Raw genomic sequence first — 20,459 nt, forward strand, 5'->3', positions numbered from 1 at the left:
TAGGAGTGTAATTTGGTACTGAGCTTTTTAGAAAGTAATTTGGCAATGTGTATCAAAAGCTTTAAAAATGTTCCTACTCGTTAACTCAGTAATTCCGATTCTGGGAATCTAGCCAAACAAAATATTCACGCATACAGAAAAAAAGATTTATATACAAAATGTACATTACAGCATTATGTATGAATTTATTTTAAATGCTAGAAATAATCTTAATATTCAGCCATGAGGGACTAGTCAATTACATTGTGGACCATGTACTTGATAGAAAAATATGTACACATGAAATGAGATTTATTAGATATCTAGTAGGAGAAAATATTCATGATAAACTATGACATAAAAAGCAAAACTATACATAAGTCACCCATGTAAAATTCAAGTATATAAAATTTGAAAATATATATATATAAAATTAACTATAATAAAGTAAAAAAAAATTGGGTGGTGATGCCATATATATATTGTTTACTATGTAAGCTATACAGTTTTCAGTAGGAAAATAATAGAAATTTCTTTTTTGGGGGGGTTCCTTTTGAGAGGCCACACTGACACTCACCTGAAGAGAGCCTTGAGATTCTCCGGGAGCTCTGTGCGGCCGGCGTAGCCAGGGTTCATGGTAATGAAGATGCCCACAGAAGGATTCAGGCTGATCTCCTCCCCAAGGAAGGTAAACCGAGGCTTCTTGTCTCTGATTGCATCTTGGATACTCTTCACCTGGTGAGCCAATCAGGGGGAAATGTCTCCCTGCATTTCAGTAGTGGTTGACACAGCTGACAATTTGCAGTCACATACAACATGGACAAATGTCCTATGGCCTCTTGTACTGAAGGACAGGCATGATGTCTGCACCTGGACTTTTGGCTAATGGGTACTAAGTGTGTGTCCAAAAGGAATTCTGGACCCTCACATTCACATTTATAACACTGTGACTGGGAGGTGTTTCATGTGGAATCTAGCTTCCCCTTGTAGTGGTAACTAAAGTATGTCAAGGCAGACTACTTGTAGTTAATGCTCTGCTCATTGTGTGTGTGTGTTGCTGGGAATCAAATCCAGGACCTCGCACATGCTAAGCAAATGCTACACTACTGAGCCCCACCCTTGGCTCCTGAGCATGTTTTGTGCATATTAATTTACTTGAGCCTCACTAGGATCCTTGGAGGGAGCACTTTAACTCATCACCTCCATTCCCTATGTGGAAACAAAAGCATGGAGAGGTGGAGTGGTCTGTTCACAACAGCAGAGTGGGTTCTGGATTTCATGCTCTTGGCCACTGCATAAGTATGACAATGCCAATCCCTGACCCCTGGGCTTGTTGAAAGGGTTAAACAAAGTACATAGTAATGACCCTGGTACACAGAAAATGCTTAAAAATAGCAGGACATATGGGGATGTTTGATGTGAGAATCATTACCAGAGATGTGGTCCTATCTTGGTTTTAAATCCCTACCTTTCTCTGCAGTGACTTCATGAGCAGGCAGAGGGTTAATAATGTCCTCTCTGGTGGTGAGTACAGAGCAGTTACCTTCTCACTACTAGGGCAAAACACTAGTCCAGCAGTAGCTAGTGGAAAGAAAGGGTAAATTTTGGCTTATGGTTTTTAGGGGCGCTTCATCGTGGTGGGGAAGGCATGGCAGGACCAGGAAGCTAGCTCATATCATCACATATCAGCAGCAGGAAGGCACTGGCAAACGGGGCTGTACTATAAAATCCCAAAACCCACCCCAGTGGCACATCTCCTCCAGCAGGGATCCACCTCCAAAAGGCTCCCCCAGCTGGGGGTGAGGATGCGGCTTAATCACAAACACACGAGGTAACGGGAGACATTTTACATTCAAACCACCAAAGTGGGGAATCCATACTGAGGAGTCTCATGAGACACAATGTCAAAGGTAAGCTGGGGCCACACCCAAGACCTTTCTAAGGAAACACTACAGTTTCTTAAATGCAGTTGGGAGCCAGAAAGCTCCACTAGCTGAAGCTTGACCTGGACAGAACCATGTTCTGGATCACTCTTTTAGAGCAGTAAGAAGAGTTAGAAATGAAACTCACATGCTTACACAATTTTCTTTTTCAAGGTAGTGTCTCCCTCTAGCCCAGGCTGACCTAGAATATAGTCTCAGGGTGGGATTGAACTCAAAGCAATCCTCCTACCTCTGCCTCCCTAGTGCTGTGATTAAAGGCATGTACCACCACGCCCTGCTAATTTTTGCACGTAATGCTTTAAAATGTGTGAAAACGACCAAAAGACAAAAGGCACACACTTGCACACTAACTTCACTTAGCCAGGCCTCAGGTTGTCTCTGGAAACTTCTAGCCTCTCAGGATCTTTGGACGCAAAATGTGAGAGTCAGGACCAGAATATGATTTAAATGAACTACTACCATGTCTGTGGAGTTTGGTTGACAGAATAGCTGAAGATATTCTAGCTCTAAGGAGGTCGGGCTATAAAGGTTTTGTGGGGGGAGGGACCTGGAGAGAGGGAGGGGTGAAGGGAGAGCGTATTTGATATGCCAGGAATTGTGACAGTTTTACAATTAGCATTCAGCTCCTATCCTAAAGTACAGCTCTAGTGTTTGAGCACACAGCAAACAGTGGGAACCTGAAACTTCTTTTCAATGTGTAGAATACCAAGGCCCTCCAGGCGGAGGCTGTCTCCAGGACTCAGCAAGATGGCCAACCAGGGGACCTCTGCTGTTCTGTATGGGGCTGACAGCCCAGTGCAGCTCTGCCTTCAAGCCTCTTGCTGCCCTTGGCCTTTGCAAGTTAGGTACCTGGTGAAGACTGGCTCCCTCTTTCCATTGCAGTCCATCTACAGAGCATTTTCCAGGCTGAGAGTGGAGAGGTGAGTTTAATTAGTGTTTACAAGTTTCTCTGCTATCTTTGGGAGAAGGCCAAGGCAAGGCTAGAGCCCAGGACCCCTCCTGCTGTTTGCACTGACTCAGCACTCTCTCTTCAAACACTGAAGCCCAGAAATCTCATACTCAGCAGGAATTTAGGATGCACTTCTGGATTGGAGGCATCTGTGCCTTTGTGCAGTATTCTGTGGTGAGGGCCTTGAGAGAGAGGGCTGATAAAGGGTATAGGGTTGGTGGGGGGGGGGTGACATCAGAGCCTTGGTACTCACAGGAGTTTCTGTGAGCCTGCATTGTGCTGGATAGGAGACTGTACACTTCCAATCTGCTCACGGCTTTTTCAGTAATTGAGACACTTGGGACAAACCACTGGAATGTAAAAATGCTCAGAATACAGGAGAGACAGATGACGTCCATACCCTTGAAAGGTCCAGAAGTTTCAGAGTGCCAGAGGGGAGAAGAAGGTAGTCTGAGAAGGAAAAGATTAAAGGCAAGGCCAGCCAGATGGTGGAGCACACTCAGGGGACACAGACTACTTGCTAAGGCTTCCAGGTAAACCTTGCACCTATGGGGTCTGTTTCTCCTTTAAATGTGCATCGGCTTTAGAAAGGTTGAAGACATAGGGAAGACAAAAATTACTATGTGACTTTCTGGAAGTCCTTCATAAGTTCATTGTACTGTTCTGGGTATTTTACCTGAATTGTTCCACTGAAGACTTTCAACAACTATTCAAGTGGGTGTCTTATTTTACAGAGGTAGAGAGTGAAGCAGAAGGCGTTTAAGAAACTGTTCTATGTACGCATGCTGGCACTAGGGGAAGCTACGGGAGGGACATGTAGGAACTCTACTGTACTTGCAAATCTAAAGTTGGTTCAAAATCAACAGTTAATAGAAGTGCGGCTGATATCCAACAGTTACTAGGAAAGGCAAGTCAGATCTTAAAAAGCAAGCAAGTTGGTACCAAAACACATGTGCTTAGACACTTCCCCAGAAAAGGGACTCTGCCAGCCGCATACTACATCCACACCAAATGCAGTCATAAATCAGTTAACATCCGAGATACATTCTCAGGACTGCACAGTTGGGTAGTTCTGTTGTGGTGCAAACATAACAGGGCACACTTCCACACACTACAGTGGCTATGATGTCACTTAGATATTAGACTCTTATGTGCATGTTCTGTCACATATTGCAATGCCACGTGGTGGGTTGAATCAGATGCCCCCCCCCCCCCGCAAATAAACTCATGCGTTTTGAATGTTTGGTTCCCAGCTGATGGCAGCTTGGGAGGTGGAGACTTGTTAGAGGAGGCATGCTGTTGGGTGTGGTCTTTGAAACCAGCTTCCTCTTGCCACAGTTTGGCTCACTCTCCTCCTGTTTTCCACCTGCTGTGGCAGAGGGAATGTCCAGCCTCTGCTCATGCCAGGCTGTTGTTCCCTGCCATCAAGAAGCCACCCCTCAAGACTATGAGCCAAAATCAAAAACCTTTCCTTCTCTTAGCTGCCTTTGATCAGATATTTTGTCCCAGCAACAGGAAGGGAACTACAACATGCCACGTGCAGCATCAAGATTACACACACATTTTCACACCTACTTGCTTTGATTTGAAAATAATCATGTTTATACAATCGACATAGTTTTTATAAAATAAGAAATTTTATAAAATAAGAAAATTTATAAAATATTTTTATAAAATAAGAAAAAAAAATGGGCTGGAAAGATGGCTTAGTGGTTAAGGGGCTTGCCAGCAAAGCCAAAGGACTAAGATTTGACTCCCTATTACCCATGTAAAGCTGGGTTCACAAGATGGCGCATGTGTCTGGAGTTCATTTGCAATAGCAGGAGGACCTGGTACACCCATTCTCTCTCTCCCTCTCTATTTGCCTCTCTCTCTCTCTCTCAAATAAATAAATAAAATTAATAAAATAAATAAATAAATAAAAAGAAGAAAAAGAAAATATGTCTTTACTACCCATTAAAAACCCAGAAAACAGGCTGGGCATGGTGGTGCATGCCTTTGATTCCAGCACGTGGGAGGCTGAGATATGAGGATCACTGTGAGTTTGAGTTTAGCGAAAGACTACTACTAGTAAATTCCAAGTGAGCCTGGGCTAGAGCAAGACCGTACCTCAAAAATCAAAACAAACAAAAACCCCAGAAAATGTGACACTGTGTGCTAACTAGCACTCTCAGCTGGGGGTGGTTCCACTTTGAACCTCTGAGGTATATATTCTCAGAACGCAGAGGGGGATGCTGCTGACATCTGATGGGGCAACATTCTAGAGAGCACAGGCCAGATCTTTCAGTGCAGAACTGTCAGCCAAACCATGCTGAGGTTGACACTGATGTAAGTACAACTATTTTATTGATGGAGAAAACTGAGGCCAAGACATGTGTTCCTGGGTGCAATCAATCCTCACACAAAGTTTTGTTCTTGCTGTTGTTTGTGGGTATTGTTTTTTTAAATTTTATATTGCAGGGGACGGCAAGTACTCCACCACTGAGCAACACTGGCAATTATTCCATGCAAATTATTATTATTTTTTTTTTCATTTTTTTTTTTTTAAATTTTTATTAACATTTTCCATGATTATAAAATATATCCCATGGTAATTCCCTCCCTCCCCACCCCCACACTTTCCCGTTTGAAATTCCATTCTCAATCATATTACCTCCCCATTACAATCATTGTAATTACATATATACAATATCAACCTATTAAGTATCCTCCTCCCTTCCTTTCTCCACCCTTTATGTCTCCTTTTCAACTTACTGGCCTCTGCTACTAAGTATTTTCATTCTCACACAGAAGCCCAGTCATCTGTAGCTAGGATCCCCATATGAGGGAGAACATGTGGCGCTTGGCTTTCTGGGCCTGGGTTACCTGACTTAGTATAATACTTTCCAGGTCCATCCATTTTTCTGCAAATTTCATAACTTCATTTTTCTTTACCGCTGAGTAGAACTCCATTGTATAAATGTACCACATCTTCATTATCCACTCATCTGTTGAGGGACATCTAGGCTGGTTCCATTTCCCAGCTATTATAAATTGAGCAGCAATAAACATGGTTGAGCATGTACTTCTAAGGGAATGAGATGAATCCTTTGGATATATGCCTAGGAGTGCTATAGCTGGGTCATATGGTAGATCAATCTCTAGCTGCTTTAGGAACCTCCACACTGTTTTCCACAATGGCTGGACCAGATTGCATTCCCACCAGCAGTGCAGAAGGGTTCCTTTTTTTCCACATCCCCGCCAACATTTATGATCATTTGTTTTCATGATGGTGGCCAATCTGACAGGAGTGAGATGGAATCTCAATGTAGTTTTAATCTGCATTTCCCTGATGACTAGTGACGTAGAACATTTTTTTAGGTGCTTATATGCCATTCGTATTTCTTCCTTTGAGAACTCTCTATTTAGCTCCTTAGCCCATTTTTTGATTGGCCTGTTTGATTCCTTATTAGTTAACTTTTTGAGTTCTTTGTATATCCTAGATATTAATCCTTTATCAGATATATAGCTGGCGAAGATTTTTTCCCATTCTGTAGGTTGCCTCTTTGCTTTTTTCACTGTGTCCTTTGCGGTGCAAAATCTTTGTAATTTCATTAGGTCCCAGTGGTTAATCTGTGGTTTTATTGCCTGAGCAATTGGGGTTGTATTTAGAAAGTCTTTGCCAAGACCAATATGTTGGAGGGTTTCCCCTACTTTTTCCTCTAGCAGTTTCAAAGTTTCCGGTCTGATGTTAAGGTCTTTAATCCATTTGGACTTAATTCTTGTGCATGGCGAGAGAGAAGAATCAATTTTCATCCTTCTGCAGATATTTATCCAGTTTTCAAAACACCATTTGCTGAAGAGGCTGTCTCTTCTCCAATGAGTATTTTTGGCATTTTTATCGAATATCAGGTGGCTATAGCTACTTGGGCTACATCTGGGTCCTCTATTCTGTTCCACTGATCTACATGTCTGTTTTTGTGCCAGTACCATGCTGTTTTTGTTACTATGGCTCTGTAGTATAGGTTAAAATCAGGTATGGTGATACCACCAGCCTCTTTTTTGTTGCTCAGTATTATTTTAGATATTCGAGGTTTTTTATGATTCCAAATGAATTTTTGGATTGTTTTTTCTATTTCCATGAAGAAAGCCTTTGGAATTTTGATAGGGATTGCATTAAATGTGTAGATTGCTTTAGGTAAGATTGCCATTTTCACGATATTGATTCTTCCAAGCCAGGAACAAGGGATGTTTCTCCACTTTCTAGTGTCTTCTGCAATTTCTCGCTTGAGTGTCTTAAAGTTCTCATTGTATAGATTCTTTACTTCCTTGGTTAGGTTTATTCCAAGGTATTTTATTTTTTTTGATGCAATTGTGAATGGGAGTGATTCTCTGATTTCATCCTCTGTGTGTTTGTTGTTAGCATATATGAAGGCAACTGATTTCTGTGTATTTATTTTGTATCCTGCTACATTGCTGTAGGTTTTGATTAGCTCTAACAGCTTGCTAGTAGAGTCTTTAGGGTCCTTTATGTATATAATCATGTCATCTGCAAATAATGATAGCTTGATTTCTTCCTTTCCAATTTGTATCCCTTTTATGTGTGTCTCTTGCCTTATTGCTATGGCTAAGACTTCCAGAACTATATTAAATAGAAGTGGAGACAGTGGACACCCTTGTCTTGTTCCTGATTTTAGTGGAAAAGCTTCCAGTTTTTCCCCATTTAGTAATATGTTGGCTGTAGGCTTGTCATAAATAGCCTTTATTATATTGAGATATGTTCCTTCTATTCCCAGTCTCTGTAGGACTTTTATCATGAAGGGATGTTGGATTTTGTCAAATGCTTTCTCTGCATCTAATGAGATGATCATGTGATTTTTGTCCTTCAACCCATTTATGTAATGTATTACATTTATAGATTTGCGTATGTTGAACCATCCCTGCATCTCTGGGATAAAGCCTACTTGGTCAGGGTGAATGATCTTTTTGATATACTCTTGTATTCTGTTTGCCAATATTTTGTTGAGAATTTTTGCATCTATGTTCATGAGGGAGATTGGTCTGTAATTTTCTTTTTTTGTTCTATCTTTGCCTGGTTTTGGTATCAGGGTGATGCTGGCCTCATAGAAGGAGTTTGGTAGGATTCCTTCTTTTTCTATTTCCTGGAAAAGCTTAAGAAGCAATGGTGTTAGCTCTTCCTTAAAAGTCTGGTAAAATTCAGCAGTGAATCCATCCGGGCCTGGGCTTTTTTTAGTTGGGAGATTATTGATAACTGCTCGGATCTCCATGTTTGTTATAGGTCTATTTAAGTGATTAATCTCGTTTTGATTTAATTTAGGTAGGTCATATAGATCAAGGAAATCATCCATTTCTTTCAGATTTTCATACTTTGTGGAGTATATGCTTTTATAGTATGTCCCTATAATTTTTTGAATTTCTCTGGAATCTGTTGTGATGTTACCTTGTTCATCTCTGATTTTATTAATTTGTGTCTCTTCTCTCTTTCTTTTGGTCAGATTTGCTAAGGGTTTATCAATCTTGTTTATCCTTTCAAAGAACCAACTCTTTGTTTCATTAATTCTTTGGATTGTTCTTTTTGTTTCTATTTCATTAATTTCTGCCCTAATCTTTATTATTTCTTCCCGTCTACTACTTTTTGGTTTGCCTTGTTCTTCTTTTTCCAAGGCTTTAAGGCGAAGCATTAGGTCGTTTACTTGCGACCTTTCTAATTTCTTAATATAGGCACTTAAGGCTATAAATTTACCTCTTAGAACTGCCTTCATTGTGTCCCAGAGATTTTGGTATGTTGTGTTCTCATTATCATTTGACTCTATAAATTTTTTGATTTCCTTTTTGATTTCTTCATTGACCCACTCATCATTTAGTAGTGTATTGTTTAGCTTCCATGATTTTGTGTATGCTCTATAGCCTTTCTTGCTACTGATTTGTAGTTTAATTCCATTGTGGTCAGATAGAATGCAAGGAATTATTTCAATTTTCCTGAATTTGTTAAGATTTGCTTTGTGTCCTAATATATGGTCTATTTTAGAGAATGTTCCATGTGCTGCTGAAAAGAATGTATATTCTGCAGCCTTTGGATGAAATGTCCTGTATATATCTGTTAGGTCCATATCTTCTATGACCTCATTTAGTCCAGATGCCTCTCTGTTTATTCTTTCCCTGGATGACCTGTCAATTGATGAGAGTGGGGTGTTAAAGTCACCCACCACCACCGTGTTTGGTGTTATCTGTGACCTTAGTTCTAATAGTGTTTGTTTGACGAATTTGGGAGCCCCCATGTTAGGTGCATATATGTTTAGGATTGTAATGTCCTCCTGTTGGAGTGTGCCCTTAATCAATATAAAGTGACCTTCCTTATCTTTTTTGACTAACTTCGGACTAAAGTCCACCCTGTCTGATATTAGGATAGCAACCCCTGCTTGTTTTCTAGGCCCATTTGCTTGAAACACCGTCTTCCAACCTTTCACCCTAAGATAATGTCTATCCTTTGTAGAAAGGTGAGTTTCTTGAAGACAACAAATTGTAGGATCCTGCTTTTTAACCCAGTCTGCAAATCTATGTCTTTTCGTTGGGGCATTGAGACCGTTGATATTAAGAGATATTATTGAAAGGTGTGTATTTATGTTTGCCATTTTTGTGTGTGTGTGTGTGTGTTACTGGTTCTACCTGTGCTCTCTTCTGTTAACTTGTATTTGAGTATGGCTGGTTTTTTCTAGGTTCCTTATATGTGTGCTTTTCCTTTTGTTCAGCATGGAGGATTCTATCAAGTATTTTCTGTAGAGCTGGTTTTGTCTTCAGATATTCCTTTAACCTGCTTTTGTCATGGAATGTCTTTATTTCTCCATCTATTTGGATGGATAACTTTGCAGGATAAAGTAACCTTGGTTGACAGTTGTTATCTTTCAGAACTTGGAATATATCACTCCAGGCCCTTCTGGCTTTAAAAGTTTGTGTTGAATAATCTGCTGTAATCCTGATGGGCTTGCTTTTGTAGGTAACTTGATTTTTCTCTCTAACTGCTTTCAATATTTTTTCTTTGGTTTGTGTGTTTGGAAGTTTGAGTATAATGTGGCGAGGAGAGTTTCTTTCTGGGTTTTGTCTGGCTGGGGTTCTAAAGGCTTCCTGTATCTGTATTGGCACCTCTTTCCCAATTTGGGGAAAATTTTCCTCTATGATTTTGTTGAAGATGCCTACTATGCCTCTGGAGTGGAATTCTTCTCCTTCTACTATGCCCTGAATTCTTATATTGGATCTTTTCATAGTGTCCCGAATATCTTGAAATTCCCACTCATACTTTTCTATAAGTTTGTCTTTCTCTTTGTTGGACTGCATTAGGTCTGCCACCTGATCTTCTAGCTTAGATATTCTGTCCTCTCCCTCATCCATCCTACTGGTGAGATTTTCTACAGAGTTTTTTATTTCATTAACTGTGTTCTTCATTGCTAGTAATTCTGACTGGTTTTTCTTTATTATTTCTATTTCTCTATTTATGTCTTGTATTGCCTTCTTTATTTCATTAAATTGGTGTCCTGCCTCTTCTTTGATTCCTTTGATTTCCTCTTTGATTTCTTCTTTGATTGTTTTCATGTGTTCTTTGACCTCTTTGAACATATTTATAATTATTCTTTTGAACTCTTTCTCAGGCATTTCCTCTAACTCTTTCTCACTGGAGGACATTTCTGATGCATTAATACTTTTAGGTGGATTTATATCGTCTTGCTTTTTAGTGTTTCTTGTGTTATAATGTATATATTTTTGCATCTTGGATTAAGTTAATGCTTGGATTTTCTAGCTAGCTGTGTATTCTTAGCTGTATCAATTGATTTGGTGTAAAATATTTTCAGGGTAGGACCTTAAGGTATTAGGTGTGGCTCTTAAGACTCTCAGAGTATCTACAAAGATGTTCTTAGGGGTTGAGTTTCCCTGCTATAGGAGTATTCAAGCAGGCTGAGTGGAATAATATACTGGTAGATTCTAAAATTTAGCTAAACACTGTACCCATTCCATCAAAAACAGCCCCGAGTATGTATGCAAGAGTAGTTATTATAATGACCAGATCCTCTATCAACAAAGAGGTTTAGATTTCTGGTCTGTTGAGGTATCCAAGTCAGCTTGTGACCAGGTGAGACCCTTCCCTGGTGCAATCCCAGTTACCTTGGGTGATTGTGGTCTCAGTCAAGTTGCTGCCTGGGTCGTCGGGCTGCTGTTCTGATTTCTGGAGCTGGGCACTTGCTTTTCCTACGGGGCAAACTGAGCCGCTGCCGCCGCCTCTGCAGATGTTGTAGGTGCCACCGCCGGAGCCCCCACCACTGCTGAAGCTGCCGTTGTCGTGTCCACCGCTGCTGCTCACCCCGAAGCTGCTGCGCTCCTGGGTCCGCTGCTGCTGGGGCCACTGGTACCGGTGCTGGAGCCGCTGAAGTTGCTGCCAAATTCTGCTCCTGCTTGGGTCCCGCCGTCAGCCCAAGTTGGCGTGGCTGGGTCCCGGGCTGCTGCTGTGTTCGCTGGAGCTGGGTTCAGGCGGCGGGGGAGGGGAGGGAGCCGCGGCTGTTCTGGTTGTATCGTGTGCTTTTACCTCGCGGTCTGCTCCTCCCTCCGTTGCTCGCTGCCACTCTCCCCTCACGTTTCCCGAGTTGCGGAGAGCGCGGTGTGAGGGGAAAATCCCGCACCTGGCTTGTCCTGCGGCTCGAGCCGAGAGTCCGGCGGTTTTCTGCCGCTCCGCGGTTGCGGCGGGTAGCTGAGCCGCCCCGGAGCCGCTGTTCCCGCCTGTGCGGGCTCTGGATGCTCTATAACTCTTCCACTTCTCCGCTGCCGCCTCAACTTCCTATACACCTCACTTTTTAGTAAAAGTGTGTATTTTGCCGAGTTTTTTTTGGTCTTCCCCCCCCAGGCTGTTTTGGCGTGGTACCTACGCCGCCATCTTAACCGGAAGTGCAAATTATTTTTTAAAGATTTATTTATTAGAGACAGAGAGAGAGGGTGAGAATGGGCACGCCAGAGCTTCTAGTCACTGCAGACAAACTCCAGACTCATGTGTCACCATGTGCATCTGGCTTATGTGGAACCTGGAGAATTGAACCTGCATCCTTAGGCTTTGCAGGCATGCACCATAACTGCTAAACCATCTCTCCAGCCCCACATGCAAATTCTTAACCCTAGCCAAGACTGACTAAATCAGAAATGGGGGTGTAAGTTTGACAATGTATTCATACTCAACCATCCTGGTGATTGTGATGCATGCTAAAGCTTGATAGCCCTCAATGGGCTGGCCAGTTTTTAGATGTCTCCTGTCCCTTGCCTCTGTCTAGGTGTCCCCATTCACAGCTTCACACTGCTCTTCTTTTTCTCTTGGGGGAACTGAGCCTCTCACTTTCTTTTGCCTCACCTGGCCTAGGCTTTGTTCCTTCATCTATCTAGCAAGACCAACTGGGCCTAGTCTTTTGAGGGGAGGATCTTGATATGAACTCCAACTCTAGGGTCTTCAAGAAGTTTTCCTTACTTGAAAATTTCCCTTTCATATCTGTTCCTCAAAGGATGCAAACAATGTGGAAAGATTTCTTTCTGAGGCAAGCCCAACACACTGGCCTTTTTGTGTTTTTTTTTATGAGAGAGAATGAGAGAAAGAGAGAGAATTGGTACACCAGGGCCTCAGCCACTTTAACTGCACTCCACACATGTGCACTACCTTGTGTGCATGTATGACCTTGCGCATGCATCACCTTGTATGTCTGGCTTACATGGGATCTTGGAGTTGAACATGGGTCTTTGGACTTCTCAGGCAAGGACCTTAACCACTAAGAAATTTCTCCAGCCTGGAAAGATTCTTTTTTAAAAAAAAATGCTAATGTGCAGACCAATGAAATCAGTGCATGTGTCTTTCAGATGTCGCTGTCACAGCACCATCTCTAGTTTCCCATGGGTAGGGTGGAAAGGAGGAACTTGTTAACAGGAAGATGCTGCTTTGGCAGGCATCCAACCAACTGTGGTTTCACACTGTCAGTCCTATTCTCTGTCTTGTGTGACCATCAGGGCTACGTTTCTCATTTGAGAATGCTCTCACCCCTCCTAGCCTGGAGGAGCACTTTCAGAAGGTTCTGTTCTGGGTCCTCCCATGCAGCCCGTGTGCCCGTCATACTCAACGATGTATTTACGTTGCCCTATCTTTCCGCAAGTGTTGTAATTTAAGGAGGCCGGGGGCCAGCCCCACACGGTGTGAATGTTCTCAGCTTCTCTCTACTCCTCTATCTTGCTCCTTTCATTCTAGGGACATAGTTATTCTTTATTTGAACCTTCGCCCAAATGCTGAATGTTACTAAACTCCTGCCTGACTTCCATCTGTAGTTGCAGGTTGGAGTATGTAGCTTTCAGGAAGTGCAACCCACTCACTACTTTGTAAAGTTTTTCACATTTTTCCATTTTTTTCTCCCACTATAACTTAAGCTCTTTTATAAAGGGTGGGACTTGGGACCTTTCCTTGGCTCTGAGATAGGAGCAATTTGTACTTGAAACCCTGCTACAGTGGGGTACCTTGCTAATAGATATTTGGCTTTTTTTTTTTTAGAAGGTAGCAAGACCCAAGGAGATAAACTACCCCTCATCCTTCAGCTAAGCCACAGCTGCAACCACAGAGGAATTGGAGAGACAAGGAAGAGTGCTGCTTCCATGTTGATCCTGATAATCAGCACCAGGGTGAAGGAGACAGACCCTGAGGATACTCAACCCCTACCAAAGCAGAGATCCAGAGGCTCTTAGGAGCTCATCAGTGAAGGCGACTTAAAACTCACCCACCACAGCTCAGGGAATTTTGCAGAAGAGGGGATGGAAAGACTGTAAGAGCCATAAGTTGAGATGTCATGCCCAGAGGCATTGCATCCCCACCCCAAAATAACTGTCTGCTGCTCCCATAACACATAAACCACAACCACATAGAGAATACCTGCAATCCCACTGAGAAGCATCCCCAGTGGAATGGGGGCAGGGATGAGGGACAAAAGGGTACCAACACATGATGTATCCATACAAAATATGTTGTTAATGATAATAATAATAAAAGAAAAAAATTACAAAAAGACATGTTCTCATTATGTAGCAAAGGCTGGTCTTGAACTCATGATTTTCCTGCCTTAGCTTCTTAAATTCGGGGTTTACAGATTTGTACTGCCACACCTGGCTGGGATCAGCTGCTTAGGTGCTTTCTTCCTCAGCCCAACCCCTGCCAGCGCCTATACCATAAGAGAGAAAAGGAAGTGGCCAGAGAGGGTAGAGGAGGACATGGGTCTGAAGTACAGGGTGAGAAGATATGCCTTGGTGGCATATTTCCCTAGGCTCAGGTAATCCAAGTTCTAGAGCGCTGACTGAAGCAGTAATGAAGAGATTCTAAAAAGAATTAAGTGGTATCATGCATTTTAAAAACAGCAAAGTAAGTTCTCTTGGAATTGCCTCACTGAGGATTTACCCAAATGGATATGCAATTCTGCTTGACCAACCTGGCAGAGACATAAAAATATCTAACAAGACACTGGGCATAATAATTTCTGCAGAAGTTACTGGGATGAGGAGCACAGACGTGTGAGGAGAGGGGAGGAGGAAAGAGGAGGGTGGTGGAGAAGAGCTGTTAGCAGCTGGCATGGTTTCCCAACCAATATGCCAGCTAGGATTACTGTGTGAATAATTAAGCACAATTTTCTCCTTGGATGGTGGATGATTTTAAATGTTCCCAGCTCAGATTCAACCCGAGCTGTTGTGAAATCACTTTCTTAAGAATGCCTTTCCATGGGTGTATCCATAGAGGAGTGTGACACCATCAGGGAATCTAGGAACAAAGGAATAAAATGGTTTTAGAGAACCCCTTACTTACTGGCCTTGTGTTAGGCACTTTTCTACTTCTTCTTCTTTTTATTTTATTTTATTTATTTTTTTTTTTTTGAGTTTTCTAGGTAGGTCTTGCTCTAGCCCAGGCTGACCTAGAATTTGCTATGTAGTCTCAGGGTGGTCTCCAACTCACAGTGATCCTCCAAACTCTTCCTTCCAAGTGCTGGGGATTAAAGGCATGCACTGCCATGCCTGGCTGTGTTGGACACTTTTAAAATAAGGTAAATTCAGGGCTGGAGAGATGGCCTAGCAGTTAAGCGCTTGCCTGTGAAGCCTAAGGACCCCGGTTCGAGGCTCCGTTCGCCAGGGCCCACGTTAGCCTGATGCACAAGGGGGCGCACGCGTCTGGAGTTCGTTTGCAGAGGCTGGAAGCCCTGGCGTGCCCATTCTCTCTCTCTCCCTCTATCTGTCTTTCTCTCTGTGTCTGTCATTCTCATATAAATAAATAAAAAAAAATAAGGTAAATTCATTGTGTACTGAGAAGTGGGCACTGGCTGCAGGGAAGTGTCTTGTCAGTCTGTGCACAGTTAAGGGCTGGTCAACCATCTGAGGATGAGTGAGGATGTGGGAAAGGTCTGAGAGACCCAGATATGGATCCTTATCCCTTCCCCATGGGCCCCAGCCATCTACTTCTCTTTAGCTAATTTCCTGACATGTTAAGACAATAATGACAGCAATTATCTTCTCTACCTCTACTGATTTCATCACCACCACCAAAAGCATAATCATTTCCTTCATCAGCATCATTACCATCATTATTACCACTGTCATCATTGTCATTATCACCATCAACTTCATTACCATGCCACCACCTTCATCACTACCTCTGTAATCATCAGTTATCATCTTCGTTACCACCATGACCACTGCCATAATCATTATCATCACCCCTGTCATCACCACAGCCACCATCACTGCCACCATCATTATCACCACCACCACCTTCATCATCAACACCACCGCCACTATCATGATTACCATCCTAATATTTGTTGAGCGCTCAGGGCTTTGATTTGAGTGCTTTAGATCTCAACTTATTGAAAAATTATAACAACTAAAGGCCTGGGTTTAACTCACTGACGGAGCCCATGACTAATCTGTGCAAGGCTCTGGATTGGATTCCTGGAAACACACACAAAGCAAGTAGAATCATGTCTGAAAATTATTCCAGTTGCTTCAGGTAAATGCTACTATTAACTCTTTTTACATATGCAGGCAGAGTTGCCAGAGGTCACACAGCTAGTAACTGGTGGACAGAACTGGACACTTTGGGGTATAATTTCAGAGCTAACACACTGGAATACATTCTACCCCATTACCTGGATAACCCCAATGTATAAAAAAGCCAGTAAAAAAAAAAAAATCCCAACTGCACCTAGAGCTTGCTTACATAATCTCTGGAGCCCAAGACAGACTTGATGCTGACCCTGTTCTGGCTCTCACAGTTTCCTTTCTAGTGTGACTCTGGACTTCCTGTGGTACACTGAGAAGAATGTCTTGAAGACCCACACTGAGGCAGTCTTGGCAAGCTGCTACCATGAAGCATCACCCTGGGATACCCATAGATGGAGTTATGCATAATGAATGACCTTGGACTTAAGTGAGTTCAGGCACAGCAGTGTACCCAGGCTAGCGAGAACAAGAGATGTCCTCCAAATTCTGTGGCAAAGAGCCAGAGGAGAGGGTGCAGAAAATCACAACTGCAAAGATGAAAGAAGCAGGCATGGTGGGAGGGGGGGAGTGGAAATAACAGGGTGGTGGGCCAGGGAATAAAAAGATACATGCCTGTGCTGGAAGAAGAGGAGGAATTCCAAACATACAACATAACACAAGGAAACGAAACCGTATCTAGTGCCCAGAGCAGGGAAAAACCAGCTTCTCCCCAACTTGAATGAGTGTGCTGAGAAAGGTTTGTTTGTTTGCTCCACATTGTACACCCCCAAATAGATTAATGCCTGAAGTTCAAGTAGAACCCTGAGGGCATCATTCCTGGCTCAGGTTGTGATGTGACCACCCAAAGGTGAAAACATGCAGAAAATATGCTTGATTTCTGTTGTCATGAGGATATGGTTTGACATGTGTCCCATGTACTGAAATTAAATCCTCATTGTGAGATACTGAGAGGGTGGGAGCTTAATCCAACTACGGTATCTAGAGTCTAGAGTTCAGAAGGTGATCATTGCTAGATGAGGTCACCAGGGTGGAGCCTGTAACTGGGCCCTGTGGCTTTATAAGAGGGAGATCAGAGAACACATCCATGTGTACATGTACGCATGCGTGTGCACACACACACTTCCTGTCTCTCACCATGCGATTTCCTGTGTCACCTAAGGACTCTGCCATCCAGAAGCCATCTCCAGATACAATCACTTGAACCTCCAGAGATGTGATCTATCTAAACCTCTTTCTTAATGATGCCGCCTAACATCAGGTGCTTCAGAATCATAGAGAGAGAGAAATGATACAATTTGTGAGAACAGTCTGAATGTTCAGTTTCAAATTTGGTAACATTAGGTCCACACTCTTGAAAGACAGGGGTGTGCTGGTAAATGTTGAATCACTGGCTCTCCAGAAAAAAATGAAATACACTTCATGTGTAGAATTCACCAATATCATGATGAAAGGTAGCCTTGTTGAGGGCAGTGATGGGGACTGAACTAGGGTTTTGTGCAGGCTAGGCAAACACTGTACCACAGACTCCAATCCCCTGGCCCAATTTCACGATGGGAACACTCCCAACTAGCCCATTTCAAGCTATAACAAATGCGATACCACAGAGATACACATAATCATCTTTGAACTGAGGCAGACCATGGTTTGGGCACAAGGGAGTGTGTGAGCCAACCATGGGTCTTCCTTCTCCTACTGACTAACTCCCCCTGATCCTATGTCAGGAAGGGGGAAACCACGCTTCAGTGTGGGGAAATTAGGAAAGATGTCCACATTTTGACAAGTCTGGGAGCCTCACCAAAGAATAGTCTGGACAAGGTTCAGTACCAGTGGAGTAGCAACGGGCGGTCAGAAGTGAGAGAAGGAAAAAATGAACACTTAGGGGATGAGTGCAGGGTCCTGGAGTCCATGGCCTGTGGCTCCCAGTGGCTGCAGGTCAAGCACTGAGGTTGCCTCTGCACCCAGCCCATAGCTCCAAGTCTAGTCTCCGGTGGCGGGGGCAGCATGCTGGATGAGAGAGGAGACAGCTAGGGGGTTAGGTGTAGAGAGGCTGGCTCCTCCTGCCAGGGCAGATCTGCCAGCAGAGGGTTCAACACTGCCTAAGCCCGTTTTCTCACCACCATGCCTGATGTTCCATCATTCCCCGATCTACCAGTCATCCCTCCACTTCATGTTCTTGCCAAAGAAAAATGTCAGTCCAGATGAATGTTACTCATATTTCTTTGTCTGGGCCTGAAAGAGTTACAGAGACCTACAGGGACCTAACTGACCAGAGACTAATAAGCAGAATTATTTTCTTCCTCCCCTTTCCATCTTTCCATTTTTCCTTCCTTCCCTTACTTTAACCTCTTTACCATTGCTACCTATACACATTTGCTTTGGAAATGAGCAAAAAAGAAGAAAATCCCACCACTTTGCATTGTGTGGTATGTGGGCACAAACTAGGAGCACCAGGCATACCAAGGCCCCATGAAGCTCAGTGTGGCTTTGGTGATTAGATGGTACTCTGCAGTGGCTTTGCCTTGATTAAGGAAAGGTGGGAGGTAGACCCTGAAGTCAGACCCTTGTGGGAAATGGAGGTTGTCAACTTGCAGAGAGGGGCACGGGGACAAGGGCTGGCAAAGGACAGGGTTCACCTTGGTGATGGGGAAGCACTGGGGACCAGGAGCCTTTGCAGTTCTAGTGAAGGTGCCTGAAGAGACTCAGAACTTGACTTCAGCTGACGATCTTTTTACTGCTCCACTCTTTAAAGCTGTCCCCCCAAATGTAGGCTAACTTCCCCTTGAAATCTTCAGAGATCCTTGTCACCTACAGAAGACAGCACTTACGTCTGTCTTGTTTGTAGTTTGAATCTGCCTTTCTAGCTTATTTTCTCCTCTAGAAGTACATACCAAATGTGCATTCAAACTTGCATGATGTTGGATGGGAGTGCTGGGTTCAAATCCTACCCTGGTCATTTGTAACAGTGTGCCTTGGACCAGCTCCTCTTCTTGTCTGTCCAGTTTTTAGATGCAAAACAGCAGGTGTAACAATAGGGCCATTGGAACACTATAAAAGATAAGCTATGAAAAATGTCTGGTGCCAAAGAGTGATGGTTAATTTCTACTGTCAACTTGCTCAGATAAGGAATTAAGTAGGAGACCTGCTTTTAGAGAAGGTCTGTGAGGACACTTCCAGGAAGAATTAACTGAGGGAGGAAGTCCCTCCCCCAGAATGGGAAGTCTTTAGGGTGTTGGCAGATGATTCCAGGGACAGACAGGGCCTTTTGTCTGGATGCCTTGCTACTTGCTGGAGGAGTGCATTGCTTTATGGATATTGGGACCCAGCTTCCTTAGCCTTCCAATATGTACTGAGGTCCGGTGGCTTTCCAGGAATTAATCCTCCAGACCTTTAATGCCAGATGGGGACTGCCGTGGCATCCAGCCTCATGGACTGACCAGCTACCAGGTTCTCAGATTCTCTAGCATGAAGATAGCCATTGCTGGAATACCCAGCCCATAACATATCAGCCAATCTATTAAATCCCCTTCATAATATACATTCATGTTATTGGTTCTATTCCTTTTGAGAACTCTGATAAGAGACAACAGAAATTCACCTCTTGCCTTCCCTTCTTACATTGCTCCCTTTGTCCATGGGACCCTTACCTAAATTCAAATCCTCCCCAGTCAGCTTTTAAGGACTGGCTTGGGAAAATCCAAATTTGGAATTTGGAAGGCCTGACGCATATCATGAGTTCAAATTCAGGTTATATTCAGAGCATCAAAAGTGCTCATGAGCACAGGGTATTTTTTTTCTTCTTCTTGATTCCTTTCACTTTTTTTTTTTTTTTTGCTTTTTAAATTTAATTTATGTTTTACAGTCTTTTAAAAGTGTGTGTGTGTGTGTGTGTGTGTGTGTGTGTGTGTGTGTGTGTGTTGGTACCATCTTTTCTCTCGTTCCTGACCCCTGGGGGCCTTCCTCAGTGGGGTTGTGGGTTATGCATTGCAGAAGGTAGTGAGACCCGAGGAGGTTAACTGCCCCTCGCATTTCAGCCAAGGCTCAGGTGCAACCACAGAGGATTTGGGGAGATGAATGAAAGCACTGCTTCCATGGTGAGCCTCACAATCAGCGCCAGGCTGAAGGAGACAAATGCTGAGGATACTCAACACATACCAAAGCAGAGATCCAGAGGCTCCTGAGAGCTCGACACTAAAGTAGATTTGAAACTCACCCATCAAGGCACAGGGAATTTTGCTGAAGAGGGGAAGAAAGATTGTAAGAGCCACAGGTTGGGACGTCATACCAGGCCCCCACCTCAGTATCTGATTGCTGCTCTCATCACACATAACCCAGGGTATTTCTGAAGGTAGGACTCATGTCCTGTTCAATTGGGTCCCTTCACCACGTCTTCAACACAGTGCTTCTTGAGCTGTGCGCCTCAAAACATAAATGTTTGGCTTGTGTAAAATTTGACTTGAAATGACTTCATTCAACAATAGTGATGCCGTATCTCATGCTTTCGGCACCCCCGCCAGTACCCACTTGTTGAGGGGAGCTGAGAACAAGAG

General features: G+C 43.2%; 1 protein-coding gene across 1 annotated transcript in view; it reads right to left on the reverse strand.

Annotated features, from left to right (window-relative positions):
* Dnah9 (dynein axonemal heavy chain 9) overlaps window positions 1–20,459 on the reverse strand; it is a 369,830-nt gene that overhangs the window by 228,085 nt on the left and 121,286 nt on the right. Inside the window, exon 29 of the mRNA XM_045131009.1 lies at window positions 557–714. Coding sequence (XP_044986944.1) covers window positions 557–714 — 158 coding nt within the window. The remainder of the gene's footprint in view (window positions 1–556; window positions 715–20,459) is intronic.

Source organism: Jaculus jaculus, chromosome 12, assembly GCF_020740685.1.
Source record: "Jaculus jaculus isolate mJacJac1 chromosome 12, mJacJac1.mat.Y.cur, whole genome shotgun sequence".
Taxonomy (NCBI): domain Eukaryota; kingdom Metazoa; phylum Chordata; class Mammalia; order Rodentia; family Dipodidae; genus Jaculus; species Jaculus jaculus.